Genomic DNA, 20,528 nt, shown 5'->3' on the forward strand with positions numbered 1-20,528 from the left:
AGAGACTGAAAAAAAAAGCTGCAGACACAACAAAGAACATACAGTCATCCCTCTGTCCACAGGCAGATTTTAAGATATATTTGACTGTTTTATGTATTTAATTACATTCTGCCATTACCACAATTAAAAGAGCCTCAGTGCTCAGTGAAGTCAGAGGTATTCCTGTACATACAAAGTTCAAGATATTCACAAAGAAAGAGGAAGCATATCAAAGAAAATCCCATAGGAATTAATTCCATTAATTACACACACAAAACATGCTAACCTAGATGATTAAAAAGACAACATGAACCAGTCTACATCATTTTTAGCTCCACCAGTTGTAGCTTTGGAAGTTGTTAACCGCTAGCCTATCACAGAATCAAATCAAAAACATCTACTGTTCAGGGAAACAACAAAAAAGGAACCTTAAGTACAGTAAGGGTGTTTTAATGGTAGAGTGTGAAGTAGCAAAGCCCAGATAGAATACCTGCAGTGACATTCACAGACAGCATAGCCCTCAGCAGCAGACTAGAGCACACCCACAGTAAAATAAAGGGCAAGAGGCAGCGATGGTTGGGAGGGGGGGAGGGGACAGTAAAACAGAAAAGAGGCAGTTGGAATGGATGGAATTATTTAAAGGGGTTACTCAACTTAATATTCTACTTTACTCTGCATGAAATTTAACTAGATGTTCTTTTTTTTAAAGTCTTTTTGTTCTTCGGCAGTAGGCGATCAAATCAAACTGGTATTCACCACAAATCCACTTCCAGTCCAGAACTGGGGCAACTCCTCGCGCCACAGCGCTACAGTGAGGCTGGTGAGCAAAGTGCAAGGCACCAAGTAGAGCAGGGCCGGCTGACCCATCTGCATCACGGCCAGGGCCACGAAGGTGATCAGCAGGCCGATGCCATACGCTGAGGAGAGACAGAGACAGAGACAAATGCAAGGTTAGCATTCACAAGCGCTTTGACCACATACAAGTCAAAATAATGCAGGATTTTACTACAGAGCCCCATTCAGACTGGATGTTTCTCTCAGGATGGTGAAGTGTTATCATCCTCTGCAATGGAAGTGATTTTTTAAGATCTAAATCTGGCATTTATGGGTCATTTTTCACCCCCACCTCTGTACCATTTTCATCAGCGATTTCCTAAAGATGTTCCATGAACTTGACGCTCTTCCTGTAATTGAAATGCCAATCAGACGTTCTTATAGAGAGCTGCTTCTTCTTTCACTCTAATATTTTATCAGCTCAGTCTTTCATTTGACTAAGCTCATAAGGGAAACTATTTTGCCGACCAGTAAAATAAATATTCCACCATTAGAGTACATTTTTTACAAGTTTTGATCAAGGTACCAGTGTTCTACATCTGCTACACCTGCAAAATGTCCATGTTTGTGCCAGACCACATCCTGTAACCACACACACACACACTTCCTGCAATGTTCATCCTGTCCAAATGGTGCCAAACATAAGCATTTCAACAAAATCCATCCCCGCAAACCCCTACTGACATGTACGTACCGATTGTACAGGCCACAAAATAGATCCTGGAGGATTGTGTTAAAATGTCAAACCTGTGACAGTATGCCACCAGCAGACCTGACAGACACACACAAAAAAACAGAGAGGCAATCAAAGCAATGATCAACAAAAACTACGGTACTCAGCAAATTACCATCATGCACAGGAAACAAAGTAATCCCAATAATTATTCCTTGATTGCAAGCTTTAAGCAGCTTGAGTTTGGCATGATGTAATGGTATGGTTAAATACCTGGTACTAAGATATCCCCAAAGCCCAGGAGGGAGAAGGGTCGGTCACAGAGAGCCAGAGGAGAGGAGTTTAACCGTGGCACTTTGAGCACCATGGGGAGCTGGGGGAAATACAGACCATTAGTGTTACTATCAAATTCTTTCCTCTTAGCTTAGAGGGGCACGAGGAGTTAGGGTAGCAGAACTCCACCTTAAGGGAGTTGTGGAATTCAAACACAAACTCACCTTTTCATGCGTGGAGGAATCTGAGGGACCAGCCGCTACCTCCACCATTATACTTTGCCCAGTCTGTGGAGTAAAGGTTATGGTTTAATGAGCGCATGGCACACAGTAACAGAGACAGTAGACATTTTGTTTAAGCAGTCTTGACGTACCTTTGTGAAGAAGGGAGTAATAAATACAAAGAAAACATCGTACACAAAAAGCACTGACAGCAGTAAGGTGCAAGCCTGAAAAGCAGAGACACAAAAAAGGCATCAAGTGAGTTTATTGACTAATACAGCGATGTGCCACACATTCACTTTTCATTATCAAAAACTGAAAAGATATAAAAAAGTTCCAATTTGTAGTAGATTTTGAGAAATGCTGACATACCTTAAACGTGGGGAGTCTGACTGTTTTGAGCATGTAGAGGCAGAAGGCGATCCCCAGGGCGTCCTGTAACACCCACGCCCACCTGGAGGACACATAACCAGACTGTGAGTCAACCCACAGCTTCATCACAGTATACAGCTCCAACACATCATCACATATATGACAGATAGAAACTCTTATGTCACCTCACACTACCAATTCCCACAACACAGTAAAAGAACACTTCTGACTAAAGTCTTCGGAGTAGGATAACACTGAAATCAAGTTAAGAAAGAGAAAAACGGTCATCTTTTTTCAGAGCCGACAGGATCGCAATAACTCCAGAGCTGTTTAACATCCAACTCTAAAAAAAAATCTCACGTGAGCAATATGACCTCTTTTTTTCTACTTGGTTCATCTGTGTTGTTCTTCGTCTTGAAGATTAAGTTCTCTGTAAGTTGATTTTTACAAGTGAAAACAGCCGAGTGTGTTCAGAATACTATTAAATACAGCCCAACGGTGAAATTTGACCCTTCAAGGAGGAAGTGATGGGTGATGTGTCAGATTCATTGTTGCACTGGTTGAGTCTGAAGTGACGCTAGACCTGAAAACTAACCTAACAGAAACCAAGCTATTCAGAGGGACACATTTCAAACTTTTTACAACCTCCTGTATAAAACATAAAGCTTGTTTAACGGGTGACCCTCGTGTTATAAAACACCAAAGTAACACAAGAACAAAACTTCTTAACTTGAACGCAGTAACTGGCTGATTTTCTCCGTGTATGTGTGACTGACTGCCACACAGTTTCTCTTCACACTTACTGGTCTTCATTGCGGAACACCATCCAGGTGATGCTGACACCGATGCAGACTGCGGACAGCAGCAACATGCGGATCTGTGGTCGTTTGTGTAAGTACGGCAAGTTGTTCTCTGGAACCCTGTGGTCACAAGACAGTCCATCAACAGTGTGCAGGCTATATTTACTGGCTTAACATTTACCTCTTATAATTGAATACTTCAAATAGATACACTTTTATAGATTGGGCTTTTAAGTACACAGTATTGTTGTTCACTGGTGTCCAGAAATTGTAGGAGCAGGGCTCATGCCGCCGATGATTTTGGTTCAGGATTGGGAAAAGTAGACAATTGAGTGTTTTATTCTCTCAATCAAATTTAGGTTTGCCTTGTTATAGCTCTGAGGAGTCATATTTTAATCAGATATATTTACTAATCTGATTTAAAGCGCCTCTGAGGAACTTAATGTTTGCGTCTATTTTGGAACCACTTATTGTACATCGTCATGTCTGATCTATTTACTGATTTTGTCCTGTACAAAAAAACCAGACTGCTTTGGCCAGTGACAACATTTACAGGCATTAACAGATAGATAGAATATAGTCTTCTTTCTACATAGTGTTGTTTGCTGTTGTTACATTCCATACAGGCATCAGTAGCAGTTTCTGTTTCATAACCAGCTAAAAACTCCTCAAGGAGCTTTGAGATGCACCCTGTGGCCATGTTTCTCTTCTCTATTGCTTTTAATCCATGCAATAGCTACATTTATTTGACCAAATCAATCTGGTTTTATCGTGCTTTCCTTTCTCCCACAATGAAGGGTCTTATCCTAAATAGTGTTCTGCCAGCAGTCCTCCATTTTAAGGATTTTTTTCCCCCACAAAACTTGAAACCAGTACGAGAAACAAATACCGGCGTATCAGTTCATGTAAAGCTAGAACAATGAAAATATTTTGACGTGACTCACCTGCACTTGCAGAAAGGAAGTCTCTTGACAAAAGGCCAAAGACAACTGTGGAGGCCAACAGAGGAGGCCACGCAGAAGATGCCGATGACCCAAATGGCTAAACAGTAGAGAGAGAAGCAGAATAGGGCATGTCAACTTGATATACACTTCAATGAAATTTAAAAAAAGACATTTTACTTAAACATTTAAATAGTGGTTTCAGTTTCCCTACTGTCACCAGTATTTAGCATGCAAAGTGACAGCTGATCAAAGATCATAAGCATTCTATCAGTTAGTCTGTTACTCTCTTTTTACAACATGTTCAGTCATTACACAAATCCAGATCTGTAAACTGGATCTAGTGTCATGATGCTAGACACAGAGCTGCATCTTTTAGCTTGAGGAATTTATATCTCACTTTGTTATCCAAATTCTCTCAGATGGCCTCGGTGACTTCGAATATATTTTAGTATCAGGGGACAATGTTTCATACAAACTCTATACTCATCCAGTTAAAAAGAGGAAAAGGAAAACAGAAGTATAGTAATTATTACACTTGTGTTTCAGGTGTTTAAGATCAACGTCTCTGTCGAAGTTAAAAAAAAGATATTTGTGGTAATCAGCTGAAAACTCAGGATAAGTAAGTGGCATTGGCCATACAAGAAAAACATTGTTGGTTAACTTCACTCAGCCTGCTGTATCCGAAGCAAATGCTTTATTGAGTCATGCAAGACCGCAGTAAGTGAGGGAAAATAACTGACTTTATAAATCTTAGCCCCAGCAAATAAATACTGAGCAGTCAGGACTGAAACCACCGTTGATCTTTCATTTCATGTGTATCCTTTAAACAAGCACATCTTTTTGAACGTCATCTTAAGTGTGGACAGATCGCTGATGTGTGAGTGTGTCTGTCTGACTGAGTTGTACCGAGGCTGTCGTAGAAAAAGTAGAGTAGCACCAGCATGCTGCAGCACATGACCACGAACACACAGATCATGATGGGCGTGACGTCTACGGTCTCTTCATCCTGCTTCTCTGCGCCGTCGTCCCGCTTATGCTTCATGTAGCGTCTGCAGGAGGAAGATTCAGAGATGTATGCTTATGTGAAGAGATGTTTTTTTGGAGCATTGAAAACTGTAACTGTATCTATAAACTTTCATGAGCTCGTAAAAGCTTCTCAAGCAAAATAGTCCTGTTGGTTTTGTGTCACGTTCGTAAAAGGTTTTCATTGATGGTTGGTGACTTGCCAAAGCAGGGAGCGAGTACATCCGACTGTCTGCAGTCAATATTTACCATCACTTGGCTGGCTGGCAAAGGCTTCCTTCTCCAGTTCAAAACACACACACACTCATTTTCCAAACAGCTCTTTTGCTTACGGCCCTATGTGTCACAGACCCCAGCTGACTGTGTCCTCAGTAACCTTGGCAACTCCATCACGAAGGATGGACTCGGATAGTTTGGCTTTAGCCTGTGAGTCACTCGTACCGCCTCAAATAAACAACAGTGCCCTTTAGTGGAGTCGCAGTCAAAATATACAGACGTCTTGGTTGAAAGAGGCCAACAGATTCCTCAGAGAGAAAAGATTGAAGCTTGAAGTTTGTTGTCAAGGAAACAGTGACTAATTCTCCCCATAGAAGACTCCAGGACAAATTAACTTTGATTTAATTTTAGTAGTGGGGTCGAAAAGAATGGTATGTGCAGTCAAAAAGAAGGTTTTCGTCCTATGTGGAAAAGAGAAAACTGGGTACACTACAAGCTGCATCAATATTTACATTCAACTACAATCTGATTCTTTTGAAATACTGTATTTTTATAAAAATGTAAATGTGAAAAAAAACATGAATAGAAACCAAGAAAGGGAGTATGTTCTGTCCTAAGAAAAAAAACTGTGATAAATTCAACCTGCTGCCTTATAGTCCACTACACATTCAGTACAGTTATTTTTGTAAACACAGAATGATTATGAGAGTAATTGTGCACATTAAAAATAGTTGTTTCCACTTACTTCTTGTGGTCTCTGCTGCCTGCCCAGCAACCTCCAACAGCTACTGTTCCTACCGCCATCAAAAAGATGATCACCATGTTATAGTCCAACACCGGCTCATTGGGCGCGTACATGGCCACCAGTCTCCCTTTCCCAAAGGTCTGCAGGAGTAAGAAACAGCTCTTATTCAGGTGTGGAATACAGATATTGTTGAATTGGTTCCTCAGAAAACATACTTCTTCAGAGCTGATCCTCATGAAAACATCATTTCACATTTGGCAAAGATCCACTTTGTTTCTCTGCTTGTCTTCACACGGTTTATTGACTTTACCAATCAGGAAGAATTTAACTACTTAGGACCCTGCTGGTAGCCAGATGATTGTTTGTTTCCATGGTTAGTAACTGTTCTCTCACCTTGCTTATTTCCAGCATATCAGAGTAGCTGAGCAGCGCTACAGGAATGTCAATCTCCTCATACTGAGTCTTGTTTCCTGCTGGTGGTGTCTGTAATAATAATATAATATTTTAAAAGAAATAAAATAAACATGTTTCTTGATGCACAGTAATTACAAGCAAGACTCTGCAGATGTAAATAGTTATACGCAGGGTTACCAGTCTGTCCTTGCTGACAATGAGCAGGCCCTTGGCGCCATTAAGCTGGGCCAGTCGGACTTTTTCATAGAACGTGCAGTTGCCTCTCATCACCATGGGGATGCGGTTTGGGAAACCACCCTCCGGGACGTCGGTTGCCGAACACAGGACTGATGTTGTCAAGTCGTGGATCTGGAGACGTGACTTCAAGACAAAAGGTTTGCAGTGTTAGCCAGAAGTGGACCAACATCTGTTATGTCTAAACACTCAGACTCAATAAACACATTTCCTGCTAATAACAGAATAGACTGTAAATACTGTATAAAAAAATCATTCTTCACTTTGATTCAAATTCTCTTTGAATGACTTATACAGTATTGAGCTGGATCGAGGTACTGCTAAAAGACTGAAGTCAAAGGAGAGTCTGGTCCTTAATATTGGATGTGTGGAAATGTTGCTATATCAAAATGTTATATGCTAAACACCGACTCAAAACTTTTTTTAAATTAATGTATCCATAACATAAACTATAATTCATGCATTTAATTCCTCTAGTGCTGATGTCAGTAAACCATTACTTTCTGATGTCAGCCATATTGACCTCACACTCGCAGCATGTTCAGAAAGAAGCTGTGTGAGGGTATCTGGAGTCCTAACAGATCAGATTACAGCATCCTTTATGAAGCTTCCTGAAAACATTTTATTGATTGTGAATTCAAAAGTGCAAACTGTAGTTTATCCTCATTATTCTTAGACGTTATTTATAAGTGTCATTCAAATGATGCCATTAGTTACATCTCTCCTTCACTTACTGCCTTGTTGAGGTCCTGAGGTAGACGAGCCCACTGGGAGTTGAAGAATATGCAGTAATCCTTTCCTTTGCTCTTACCCGTGTCACTGAAATGGGCCATGCCGTATTCTCCCACCACCTGTCAACACAACAACACTATGTAACTCAACATGCCCAAGAAATCACTACACCTTGATTATTTGGATCATAGACTTTCAGCCACACAAAAACTGTTGCGAAGGTCAAAGTCAAAAGTATTAAAAGGCAGGAGTAACGGTATTCTGCTCTGAAAAACCATTGGAAATCGATAATATTTTCTTAACGCTGAGACACACACACTCATGATGTAAGTAATGATATCGCTTTACAATTAAGATCTTTTGAATATAAAACTTTTTTTTTTAATACACATTGAAGGATACATTGTGGAACTGTGTATTCCCCTGACTGATATGGACGGGTTGGACAAAATGCAAACAAGTTCAACAACTTTAAAAGCTACAGCCTCCAAAGTGAATTAACAGCTCCATCAGGGAATGAAATAAGCACAGGCCAGTAGTTACATACAAGGTGACTGTTGGCTGTGGCAGGTCGAAGAAATAGATCATCCTCCCTCATTGCAGATATGCTTCTTTTAAAAAAAAATAATAATCCTGACATCAAGAAGAGAGTAAATCAAATGTTCCACGTTGTGAATGTCAAATCCCGGTGACTGTGTAAATAAGTTGATTTCAGAAGTTGACCTTACTTTAGGACCTGTTCTAAAACAACCTGGGAAAAAGAGGAGTGACTGATCAATCAATCAATCAAACTTTGTTTATATAGCACCTTTCAGACAAATTAAATTGCAGTTCAAAGTGCTTAACAAGAGTTGCAGAAAAGTTATTGGCGAAAAGTAGTTTATAAAATCATTGAGAGACCAATGCACAATAATAAAATAAAAAATATATGAATAAAAATAAAATACGACAAATAAAAGCAACAAGATATTAAAATAAATACACAAGAGGAAAATATTTAAAATTGTAGTAGGATAAAAAGACAATACAGTAATGTTGAATGAATTGTTGCATGGTTGTTGTGTGACTCTACATTAGATTAAACAGGATGGAAACATTTGGCACAATGGTACTGACAACAGCACTTCATGTACCTGTTTACACAATGATGTGTTCCAGGTGTGCGGGACAGTCTACTGTTGTTCAGAGTTGAACACCCAAATGTTGACTCAGTGGGTCAAAGCACAGTTGGTTTGAATAATTCAGAAAGTATTACAATAATCTGAAGCATATTTCCCCCTCAGGTGACACATTTCAGACGCGTTCACGCTGTTCTGTATCTGTAGTCTTATGAGAGCTGTTAGCCTACATTTCCCGGTGCAATGCCTGCTTGTGAGAAACGAAATTCAGGAGCACAATACACAATAAACCAGTGGATGCGACGGTGCCGTGAATCAGCAGGATCCTTGCTACGTTTACTTCACATCGAAAGGTGAGTGTGGGGTTTTTTTTAGGGCCCCGCGGTGATCTCCGCAAGCTAACAGCCATAGCATCCGAGCTAATAATCCTGGACCACGGCTGTAAGAAAGCATTGTTGGTGTATCTGTGACGTGCCGCGACGTAAAGGAAACGCGTGGAAAAACATATTTTTTTCGCAAGCGATACACTTGGTCTCTCACCTTTTGGATGAGAAAAGCGGCCCATATCAGTGTTTCAGGGACCCTCATGATGCCTAGCTTGTTGTTGTTTCCCCCATTGACCAACCAACCGTTCGGCTCAAGCCCCTCAACTCACCCACACCAGCTGTTACAAGCCACGCCCATATTCCCATTTTGGGTTCGTTTAATTGGCTAACACGGTCACTAGCAATTTAAGGTGTGTCTTGATTGGTTAATGTCAATGTCAGTCAAACAGAAAACGTATGTCTTGATGTTAATCAGCAAATTCGTTTGCTTTAACAAAAGTAACTTGACAGAAATGTTACCGCTTCAATAAAATAAAAAAAATATCTAACAGCTTTAATCGGAGTTTGGCAGGTAAAATTGAAATGATGAAGTCCTGGTTCAGCTTCTGTTAATAACAGTTTATGCTCATCATGTCTGATATATTAACAACAGATCAGATTGAAGATGTCATGTTCACGTAAAGTTTAAATAAGTACGCGATGAATGTTTTGTAAGTCAACTTAATAAATAATGATTCAACATTTCACGTGAAAAAAATTAGTTCAAACAATATTACTTGCACATAGTATATATATATTTATTTCTCGTTTACTGCACATAGTTATGGTCACATCTGTTTACATCTGTTAGTCTGATCACTGTCCACTTATATCTACTCTTATATATTTTGTATTTTTAAGTTAAGTTTAAGCTTTAAGTTGTATTTAAATTGACACTTTATATTTAGGTTTCGTCTACTTGCACTGTTGTTAATTTACTGCTCTGTGTGCCTTTCAATTCCCCCCCGGGGACAAATAAAGTTTTTTGAATTTAATTTAATTTAATTTAATATCAAATTATAGCCCACAGTTCTACCAGTAACATAATAATGGAATTAAAATCAAATAATAAAATTAAAAGTGATATTCAAAGCTACTATGTGGAGATTTTAGTTGGTAAGGAAACAAACTGACATTAATACTATGTCTCTTTATGACCTATATGAAGCAAAAGAGTCTGTCAGCCACAATATTGATTATTTCTATATACTCATTTTGATGTCTTAAACTAGTGTGGGGGGGTAGGTGTCAGACTACTGTTTCGCTACGCCCTGCCAAAATAGTTTTTTTTTCTTAACTTTTTCCACAGCAAAGATTCTTGATCCCTGTTAGGATGAGAATTTGTTTTAACCAATCACTGCGGGAAAAATAATTCAAATCAACAAAGAGATAAGACATACCGCTTTGTCCACAAGTCAAAATGCACAAAATCAGTGCAAACCAAAATTCCTTTACAGGAGCTTTAAACAGGATATAAAAATGAAGTCATATATATATACTTCACTTGTTTTCTTTCTGTCTTCTTTTTTCTTTCTTTCAATTTTATTTGCTTAATTAATTTAATAATGTTTTTTTGTTAATACACTAAACAGTTTGGTGCATATTTTATGATTCTAAGTAAAGGTTTTTATTGCAGCTCCAGAGATGTTGTTGCAATCACAGAAAGATAAATCGTCTTTAAATTAAAAACTATCACTGGAGTACATTTGTGGGACCACATGACTTTGACTCTTGAAGTCAGACTTAAGCCCTTTAAGCTGGCAGGGCTGCAGCTATGCTTTTTATCCCTAACCCTGTATTTTCACTGTAATTACAGTTTACTGGACAGCCTCCACTGTAACTGCTTATCTGCAACTTTGTGCTTTTTAGTTTATCTTCCATGCCACTTCACTGCAGAGAGACATGTAGTACTTTTCAGTTCAGTTTAGTTGTCTTGATGACTTAAATACTATGTCTTCAAAACAGGTCTCCTACTCTTGACGAAGCATTTTAACTTTTCTAAAGCAAATCTGATAACTTTCTTTTTTGTTATTAGACTTCTTGCTTAGTATGTGTTGCCTGTTAATTCAGATGTATATTAAATCAATGTTAAAATGCATTTAACAGAGATAAACAAATACTTTATATAGCCTAGTAGGCTATTTGTTTCAGACTCATATGTTCATATCATGGACCTCTTACTTGAAAACATAGTTTGACAATTGGACTGGAACTGAAAGAAGTATACTAAATGGTAATAACTGGTGTGTTGTACATGCTTTAAAAAACAGCCTTACTTATAAATACGAAATATTTACATTGTTTTGATGTTATGTAATGGTAACTTCTGACCGCCTGCCTCACGTCGAGAGTATTTTCTTAGGATGACATCAGTCCCTCCTAACTCTTTGCTGTTGCATGCCTGATCTTGTTTTTCATTGACGTACTGCTGCGGCTTGATTCACTCGGCATGATGTCATCCCATATGGTCCCCCTTCTGCCGAATATTTACCTGCATCACGCGACAAATCACCGGAGATGGACCGATAACTGCCTTCAGAATAAAAGGCTGCATTCGGATGTGTGCGTTTAGGTTTATACCCTTTGGTTTATACTTTTGTTTGGTGTACAAGTAGAAAACAATAATATTTTGAATTACAGGGTATTTAAACACAGACATACCTGCAACTTATAGATTCTGAATAGTGGGGTCACATTAAGGTAAAATAAGGATATGGATTCCCATAGGGGAAATTCTGCATTCATATAATATAGACGAGTGATGAGGAGACTTAATCTAGTTAATATTTATTTGTTCATATCTGACTACCTTCATACCTACCTACAGACTGACCGACCACTGCCTGTTTACATGCATTTCAAACCCAAACATTGCAATATGCAATGATGTTTTTTTCCTACATTTATTTCCACTCAAACATCGAATCACTGTTTCTCTAAACTTTGTTTTCTATATGAAAATAAGAAAAGGGTTTGTTTTCTTGCAGTTCTTTATGGTTGCCAGTGTTTTGCAATTGGCAAAAAAACAAAGATATGCACGCACCTTGACATGAAGGCTGCCATGCACATGATATTCCTTACCACCATACACATAACTCAAGCACACAACAAATCAAATGTTTTAGGATATAATTTTTTTTTAACCACAGTAGTGAGAGCACACCCCTATCGCTTTACCACCGAATACGTCATTACGTATTTTATTTTGAAGACAAACCGGAAGTTGTGGTTTCCTCGATGTGTAGTTTGACATCGTCCAGTCTGAGAATTCACTCTGAACTACTTTGAAGAGGAATGCAGCACTCGTAGCCAAACGTACTGTAAGTATGCCTTATATCAACACTTTTTTACACTTGTTTTATTTACCGTCATTTTTTTTTAGTGTTATTAATCTCGGTGGATATTTTTTACGAGGTAATTAATCTCCACAAACAGAGAAAGCCGGTGTTTGTACTGTACAATAATGTAAGCTAGTTAATGTCAACCAGCTAAGCTAGCTCTCTTCCGTCGCCGGTTGTTGCTTTATCTCCTCTTCTTGTGCCTCGAATCTCAACGACGATGAAATACTATATAAGTGGCAATGGTTTCTTTTGTGTGTCTATCTTTTTTGTTGTATTTAATAATCATTAAATAAGTTTTTCATTCGCTTAGAAAAACGTCCTTCTGGATGGTTGTGCCTTTACAGCAGAGTCGCTGCACAGCTTTTATTAGAGCTCACCAGTAATAAAAAAAAACAAAAAAACAGATTTAACAGTTTTTGATTAGGAAATGTTATTCTAGGCTTAAGATGATAAAATACTGTGTTGTGTGGCTGAGCCTCAGACCCTTTAATTGAGTCAGATGGTCTGGTTGAGGGCAGGAGATGATGTAAGTAGGACTGGTATGCGAGAGGTCTGACATCAGCCAGAAAGTGTCTGAAAAACTAAAGCTGTGATGACTCCGGCCAAATAAGGAGGAAAGAAACCCGGGTACTCACAGCTGGAGTGTGCTTACAGCCTATACTTTTATCGCAGTTAACATTACGTGGCTTTGTTGAGATCTATCTAATCTCTGCTGGTGTTTAGTTGGTTCATATCTTTCCCCTTTCTTTTTTTTTTTTCTTTTTTTACTGCAGTGAATCAAAAGGTGTTCATCCCATCATCATTATTCCAGTCAGCACACCATGGCTGGCTTCAGGCAAGAGGATGTCGAGCTTTATTATGAGATGGGAGAGGAGCTGGGCAGGTATGTTTCCGGATTCATTGTCTCTTTCACCTCTGGCAGAATACCTTTTTAAAGTAAAGCATCTGTTTGATACTCAGTCTTGCTGTCACTGTTTAAAGAGACACTGTTTACACTTGAGTCGTATCGTGTGTCCTTGATGACCAATGTCTCAGATGACACCCATAAAACTCGTGTGAATGCACCTGAAACAGATTTATGGAGGATGCATTAATAATTCCAAATCCAAATGCCATCAGCATTTATGTCCTTATTTGTAATTTAATGTAAATACAAATTCATACATGGCATTTGAAACTGCAGTTTCCTGAATGTATGCATTCATTGATAGTTCAGTTATCTCTGTGAAGCAGAAAGTGTTTAAAGATTGTTCCAAAGAGCTGCTCAATTAAAATCCCACAACGTTACATTAGTTTGTGTTTGAGGTGCATTTTAGGAAAGAATGAGCTGCAGGCCATCCAAAATATCCGATTTGATAAAGGTAAACAAATATTTGATGTATTAGAAAAATGATACGTCTCCCTCTATCTCTGTTCTTGATAGTTTGTGAATGAGTTGTTGGATGTTATTACATAAAGCTGTCTCCAGCTGAGCTGTTGTTCTCTGCAGTAATGCAGCAAAAGCTTGACGTCACAGACTTTCAATGTGCCTTTCTACCTCTGCTGTGGTGTGGGAGAGAGCACTGTGGGTGTATGTGTGTATGTTGGTTTGTTTGTGTGTGTTAGTTGTGCAGTTATCTCATGTTGTATGAAATAGTTTCTCTGTACTTGCACACTAAATTACATCAGGCTTGTTTTTGTTTCAGTTATTCCAAACGTGCTGTTACAACATAGTATTTCAGTTTTCCGGCTTATTTTCCTGCTCCTTTGAAAACGAAGAACCATTTTCAGTCCAACTCTTTAATAATCCATTATGCAATACCATGTGTTTAACAACCTAGGGGTCAGCATTTGACAGGTCATAAGATCAGTGTAAAGACCTCCTTTGTACCAAGTCATTAAGTGCCCCAGATTTAAACCCCTTAAAGGTTCTTAAAACAATTAAAGTAGTTGTTCAGTACATTATGTCAACTTTTTCAGGTATTTAAGGGATTTCTTCTTGTTAATAATGTGCACAGAACTTCCTGTTAGTATTATACGTTACAGACTAATTACAAAAAAAGTCTTTGAACAAGTTGGTTCTGTAAGGAGGAAAATTGTCCGATTGTATTTTAAGAAAATAATGTTTAATGATTTGATTACTGACAGATAAAAGATGTGTTTTTTTGTTCTGTAATGATTCTCAACCAATTTTTTTTGCAACACAAGTACAACACATCTTTCACTCCTTACTCTGTGAACCTTTGGAATGAAACAATTTTAGTAAAGTTTATGACAAAATGAAGGCCTTTCTCTTTAAAGACAACTACAATTTTAAGGGTGCGCAAGCCAAATCCTGTAAAAAGACCTGACCTAATCAGGTATGTGTGATAAAAAATCTTACTATCATGATTTTAAATTGCTTGTATAATCTTACCAGCAGCTAAAAACATCTTTTCAGTCAGTCCCATCACCCTCTGTTGTTTTGAAAAATCCTTTATTGAGAGTCTTCAGAGCGTTTGTCTGCTGCTTTCACAGCCTCACATTTAAAACAGGAATAATATGAAAATCTCTCTGAAGATCACAGGAGGGAATCAAAGTGACCTTCCATACATTTGCAGCCTGCGACTCTGTCAGAGAGCTGCAGGTTGAACATTGAACTCACAAGTGAATGTCCTCTGTTGCCATCACTGCGTCTATCTTTTACCTGTTTGTAATACTGACCCGCTATTTAATCGTTCCCTCGATCATCCCCTCTGCAATCAGACGACTTATTGCTCCATGGGTTTTCTCTTCCTTGGCAGACTGATCCTCTTATCCTTTTGTCAAGACTGATCCTCTCATCCTTTTATCAAGTCTGATCCTTTTATCTCGTTGTCCAGTTTGTTGATCATTGGTCATTCATCAGAAAAAGTTTTAGAGCTCAATTCATATTTTAGGTGTTTGTGTATTTGTTGTCTGTGTGTCATGGTTGTGTGTGTTTATGTTTTTATATATGATTTGTCCATACCAGTCTTCCAAAGTGGGATTGATAAAGTTGTTTGACTCATGTATTTGAAGGAATTGAATCATCATAATAACAAAAGGCTGGAGAAAAAAAAGGCTAAAAGCTCTAAATCTTTTTCTTTTTTTCTCTCTATCCTTTCTGCAGCGGACAGTTTGCCATTGTTCGTAAGTGCAAGGAGAAGAGCTCAGGCGACGAGTACGCTGCGAAGTTCATCAAGAAGCGGCGGCTGTCGTCCAGTAGGCGAGGGGTGAGCCGCGAGGAGATCGAGCGCGAGGTCAACATCCTGCGGGAGATCCAACACAGCAACATCATCACGTTGCACGACATCTTTGAAAACAAGACGGACGTGATCCTGATCCTGGAGCTGGTGTCAGGGGGAGAGCTGTTTGACTTCCTGGCTGAGAAGGAATCTCTGACGGAGGAGGAGGCCACCCAGTTCCTTAAGCAGATCCTGGATGGCGTTCAGTATCTTCACTCCAAACGCATCGCTCACTTTGACCTCAAGGTCAGCAGTGTGTGTGGTTAAAGCAGCTTGTTTTTGAGGCTGTGGGCCAGTAGTCGTAGTTGACATGTTAGTGAGAACTTGAGGTCAGGGGAAAGAGGTTTATGCCGTACTTTCAAGGATGTTCCACTGCTGTGTGCAGAGAGATTTTTGCAATTTGTAAGATTTTTCATCCTCTAAGAAAACTACAGACAAGATATCTTTCTATGAATACATTTCAGTCAGCTTTAATAGTCAAGTGTTTCTGGTAAAATGTGCCACTTTAATGTAGTACAAGTTTAAAACCGGAAAAAAAAGATGTGAAGCCATCTCAGATCAAATCAGATTGTATTTGTCGAGAAACTTGACAGTCAACGTTTCCGTATAGACTCCTTTAGGAAAGGTGTTACAGAACAGAATATCAAAACATTTGATGACCAAATCCCTCTTTCTTGTTTCGATAGTTACGCTAATCGAGTGCTATTGCCACGCTTCAGGCACGTTCACAGTTTAACACGTTGATTTTTGTTTCAGATAATGTTTTTCAGTGAAGTGATGCCCAGATTAAAAAGTGGCTGATGGTACGCCACACTTTCTAATGTGGCACATGCCAGTGTGGCGGTGCTTGTTATTAAGATGAGATCATGCTTTATTGATCCCCAAATTCAGGTGTTACAGAACAACAAGGACAGAAATAAGTGCAGACATGCATAATGTGATACCTAGCATCTTCACAGAGTACAATAAAAAGATAATAACCAAACAGTAAATACTCAGATAGTTCCAAACTTACAGAGGATCGAATAAAATACAACTTTTAAAGCTTAGCTGTTTTCCTACTTTATAGCTCTCATGTTTACTTGTGTACTGCATGAGAAACAATTTTCTCATCATTGTTATCGTTTCCTCTTTCAGCCTGAGAACATCATGCTGCTAGACAAGAATGTCCCAAACCCCAGAATCAAGCTGATCGACTTCGGGATCGCTCATCAGATTAAAGCTGGAAATGAGTTCAAGAACATCTTTGGAACACCGGAGTTTGTCGGTGAGACCGCGTTTTCTTTTTCTTGTAATATCCGAGTAAAAAGTTTCCATTGTGAGCGCGAGCTGGCGAGTAAGTTAAACCCTGTAAGTGGATGTTACAGATCTCCACATCTGGTTTCAATTAAGGCGTTCATTCCTCTTTGCTTTACAGCGCCAGAAATAGTCAACTATGAGCCTCTTGGACTGGAGGCAGACATGTGGTAAGATTTTCCCTTCTTGTAGTTTACCCATCTGAAGATATTTACTCACAATTGTGAGCGTTTTCATTCATGCTTGGTTCTCCTCTTCTCTGTAGGAGCATCGGAGTGATCACATACATCCTGTGAGTAATCATTCATCTCACCACTGGCCGTTCTTTAACATTTAATGCAACCTAAACCACTTCACCGCTCATCTCATGTGGTTTATAAAAGCATATCTGTGTCCCTGTAGGTTGAGCGGGGCTTCACCTTTCCTGGGTGAGACCAAACAGGAGACCCTGACCAACATCTCTGCTGTCAACTATGACTTCGATGAGGAGTATTTCAGCAACACCAGTGAGCTGGCTAAAGACTTCATACGCCGCCTGCTGGTTAAAGATCCAAAGTAAGCACTTTCTTTAGGTTTCAAATAAAAAAGAGAAACCTTTATTGTTTACACATTGAAGTATTTGCTTAAATGTTTTTGTCATTTTCTCACTGGTGAATCATTTTATTTATGTATTCATTTTTCAGAAAGAGGATGACAATCGATGACAGTCTTGAACACCCCTGGATTAAGGTGAGTCATTTATTTAGAATTCAATCACCTGCTGATATTGTCTCATATTCACTGATTGTCTTTCATGATAAGAGACTTGTAGCCAACCTTCTGAGAGTGCTGAGGAATGGGTCTTTGCATTTTGAGTATTCATGATCCACCTACTAAACTCATGATGTGTTACTGTTTGCTGAGAAAGTGCCTCAACATACAGAAAGTACATGATCAGTTATGTTTGCCATGTCTTTTCCTTTCTGGTTTCTTTGTAGAGTTTAAATATAAAATGTTTCTGATCAGGCTCTACAGGTTGAAGCCCTGTAATACATGTGCTCTTACAGTAATGTAATGCTAAGTCTATGTGTAGGTCGACCTCTATCAGTTTTTTTAAATTCTCCTGAAATTTTAACAAATCTTCTCCAGACTCATTTGTATTTCTTTGTATTCTTAGCAGACGTCTTGTTTTATTGTTCTTCTGTCATAGACTTTATAACCGGTTTGATATTTGGGGCGGCAATGCTTCTATTCAAACATGGTTTGGTTGTTTTTTGTTTGTTTTTTACTTGTTGAAAAGAGCTTCTGCACATCTGTTCTTCGCTCATTATCAAATAGAGCTGGACAGATATATTAGTAGATTAAGCTTGTTGCAGATATGCCTCATCAGTGTATTTCGGCTAATAAGTGACAAGAAGTTGCACAAATGATCCTCTAATGTGTTAAGAAACAGTCTGTCTGATATATAGTTTTTCAATTAAAGATCAATGAGTGAAAAGTTCTCCTCATACCGTATTTTTTCTTTTAATCCTCTCCAGGTGATTAAGAGGCGAAATGTCCGTCAGGAGGAGAGAGACCACAAGACTGAGCGCCGGCGCCTGAAAACCACTCGTCTGAAGGAGTACACCATTAAGTCCCACTCCAGTATGCCACCCAACAATACTTACGTCAACTTTGAGCGCTTCTCCCAGGTCCTTGAGGAGATCGCCGCAGCGGAGGAGGGCCTGAGGGATCTGGAGCGCAATCAGCGCTCGTGCAGGGAGGACGTGGCGGCGCTGCTGTCCATCTACGAGGAGAAGGAGGGTTGGTACAAAGAGGAGAACCAGAGCATCTCCAGCGACCTGAGCCACATCCGCCAGGAGCTGCAGCGCACTCAAGCCCAGCGCAAGAAGAGCCAGGAGGAGACCCGGCTTACCATGCAGGCCGCAAACATCCTCAAGCGCAAGTTTGGGCGCCTGGAGAATCGCTACGAGGTCCTGGCTGAGCAGGTGGCCTCTGAAGTCCGCTGGGTGGAGGAGCTGGTCAAGTCCATATCCGTAGACAAAGACCACGGCTCTGTAAGCATGCCCTGAGCTGAGCTGGAGTCCAACAAATGACTAAGTGATCTGCAAGTATCGTCCTGCCCGTCTTCTCTGCTCGTGTCTCTGCACCGCAGAGTTGGAGTGGGTCAGTCGTCATCATAAGCTCTGCTGCTGCTACCCATTAGGAAACATGCTCCACCCTTTGTTAAGTAAAGCTGGGGAGAACGTGCAAGAAGCAGAGAGGTAAAATGTTGACTCCATTCCCTGTTGAAAAGGCTCATTCCTGTGTTTTATACCTTTATTTATCATTTTAGAGATGTTATGTCCCTTACTCACATCACAGTTTAAACCTTCCATTACAACTTTTTTTTTTTGCAGTTAGAATTGCAGATTGTTAATACATTCGTTCATTTTTTCTTTATTCCTTGATCACATTTGTTTTTGTTTTTTTAAAGCCATATGTGTCAGCTCATTTTCTCTCGCCTCAGGTTATCAGCCAGCTATATGAGGAATCTTCACAGAGATATTGTGAGAGGTTTGCTTAGAGTTCAGGGGTAGTTACTTATCTTGTTATATTTCAGATTCGACTGCAGCTGACATCATATTTCCACGTGTCAGGAAAGTGTTTCGACTTTAAAGAATGCAATAAACCATCAGCTATATATATAAAAAGAAAGATAAAGGTTTTTGCTTTATTTGACAGGTCTAAGTTCTTGACGGTTTCCTGGAAATTATGAGAAGACTTGGTCCCAGTTACATGGTCACTGGAGACAGAGAGCTGTTATTGGCTGTTTTGAGTTTACTGTTGAATTACATATACGTTTTTATAAAAACAAATACTCAATTTAACCCAAGTAAATACTTTTTTTCCACCATTATCATTATGGCAAAATCCGTTCCTTAAGCTGAATTTAATGTTTGAAGAGACAGTTTTCATGTGAAGCTCTCCTGCTTTCCTTTTGGTAAGGCCCCTCTCGAAAGCTCTTTCTGACTTGTGTCTGTTTAAAGGGCCTGATTTACTTACTCCCCTCTGACTAAGTCTTACATTCAGGATAGCTCAGACTTAAGCTAGCATGTAGGATTAGCATTGGGACTGATCACCCTCTATCTTACCTACGGTTAGAGCCAAATGAAACTCTTTCTTCCAGGAATCCTCAGAGGAATATGTTTGACACTGAATCTGAAGTAACAGACCTGTCAAACAAAGCAGTGTTGCCAGATTGAGAATGTATAAACTCATCTTTGCAGTGCCTGTAAACTGATCAACCTTATTGCCTCTGCAAGCACTCACCTGTCATCGAGTTCATGACATTTCTATCACATTGATATCGCTAAATGTCTTAAAACGCAACAACTTTTTGCACAGTAGCCTCGTAAACCAAAATAGTGTGCATGGAATCCTTTGTGTATAAAACTGTAACTCTGGTAGTGTTTTCATCCGGACCGTCCCTGCACACGTCAAAACATTCCATCGATGCGTTTCACATTCCCCATGTACAGCATAGAACGTGTGATATATTCAGTAGTATTTTTCAGTAGAGAGGAAATGTACTCAATTGCACTTAAATGATTGTAGCATTGTTCCAAAATATATTTTAACCTGTCTCGAAGTTGTAACAGAGCTGTAAAATAAAATCCTGTCTGAACTAGTTTCAAATAAAAAAAAGAATCATTCATGTGCCGTCTTTTTGTGAATGGGAAATACATTTCTCGAGTACTTTTCT

The 20,528-nt window shown here is 39.2% G+C and overlaps 2 protein-coding genes across 3 annotated transcripts in view; one reads left to right on the forward strand and one right to left on the reverse strand.

The window, feature by feature from the left end:
* The window catches only part of sppl2 (signal peptide peptidase-like 2), an 11,461-nt gene extending 2,205 nt beyond the window's left edge, over positions 1-9,256 (reverse strand). The window contains exons 1-14 of one of the 2 annotated variants that reach the window (XR_010666352.1): positions 9,119-9,256; positions 7,463-7,579; positions 6,672-6,854; positions 6,474-6,563; positions 6,081-6,220; positions 5,003-5,145; positions 4,097-4,193; positions 3,156-3,272; positions 2,353-2,434; positions 2,133-2,207; positions 1,984-2,046; positions 1,760-1,859; positions 1,508-1,585; positions 470-896 (exon numbers count right to left, since the gene is read on the reverse strand). Coding sequence is in view for 1 of the 2 variants with exons in the window: in XM_020635149.3 (XP_020490805.1) it covers positions 736-896; positions 1,508-1,585; positions 1,760-1,859; positions 1,984-2,046; positions 2,133-2,207; positions 2,353-2,434; positions 3,156-3,272; positions 4,097-4,193; positions 5,003-5,145; positions 6,081-6,220; positions 6,474-6,563; positions 6,672-6,854; positions 7,463-7,579; positions 9,119-9,166 (1,494 nt within the window). In the remaining variant the exon portion in view is untranslated. The remainder of the gene's footprint in view (positions 1-469; positions 897-1,507; positions 1,586-1,759; positions 1,860-1,983; positions 2,047-2,132; positions 2,208-2,352; positions 2,435-3,155; positions 3,273-4,096; positions 4,194-5,002; positions 5,146-6,080; positions 6,221-6,473; positions 6,564-6,671; positions 6,855-7,462; positions 7,580-9,118) is intronic. The other variant, XM_020635149.3, reaches the window with a different exon arrangement.
* Positions 9,257-12,145: 2,889 nt separating this feature from the next.
* On the forward strand, positions 12,146-20,484 carry dapk3 (death-associated protein kinase 3). The gene is made up of 9 exons (XM_020635151.2): positions 12,146-12,263; positions 13,058-13,167; positions 15,394-15,754; positions 16,646-16,775; positions 16,926-16,974; positions 17,070-17,096; positions 17,207-17,359; positions 17,488-17,533; positions 18,322-20,484. The coding sequence occupies exons 2-9, from the start codon at positions 13,106-13,108 to the stop codon at positions 18,853-18,855; spliced, it is 1,362 nt and encodes a 453-aa protein (XP_020490807.1). The 5' UTR covers positions 12,146-12,263; positions 13,058-13,105; the 3' UTR covers positions 18,856-20,484.
* Positions 20,485-20,528: the final 44 nt, after the last annotated feature.

Source organism: Labrus bergylta, chromosome 4, assembly GCF_963930695.1.
Source record: "Labrus bergylta chromosome 4, fLabBer1.1, whole genome shotgun sequence".
Lineage (NCBI taxonomy): Eukaryota > Metazoa > Chordata > Actinopteri > Labriformes > Labridae > Labrus > Labrus bergylta.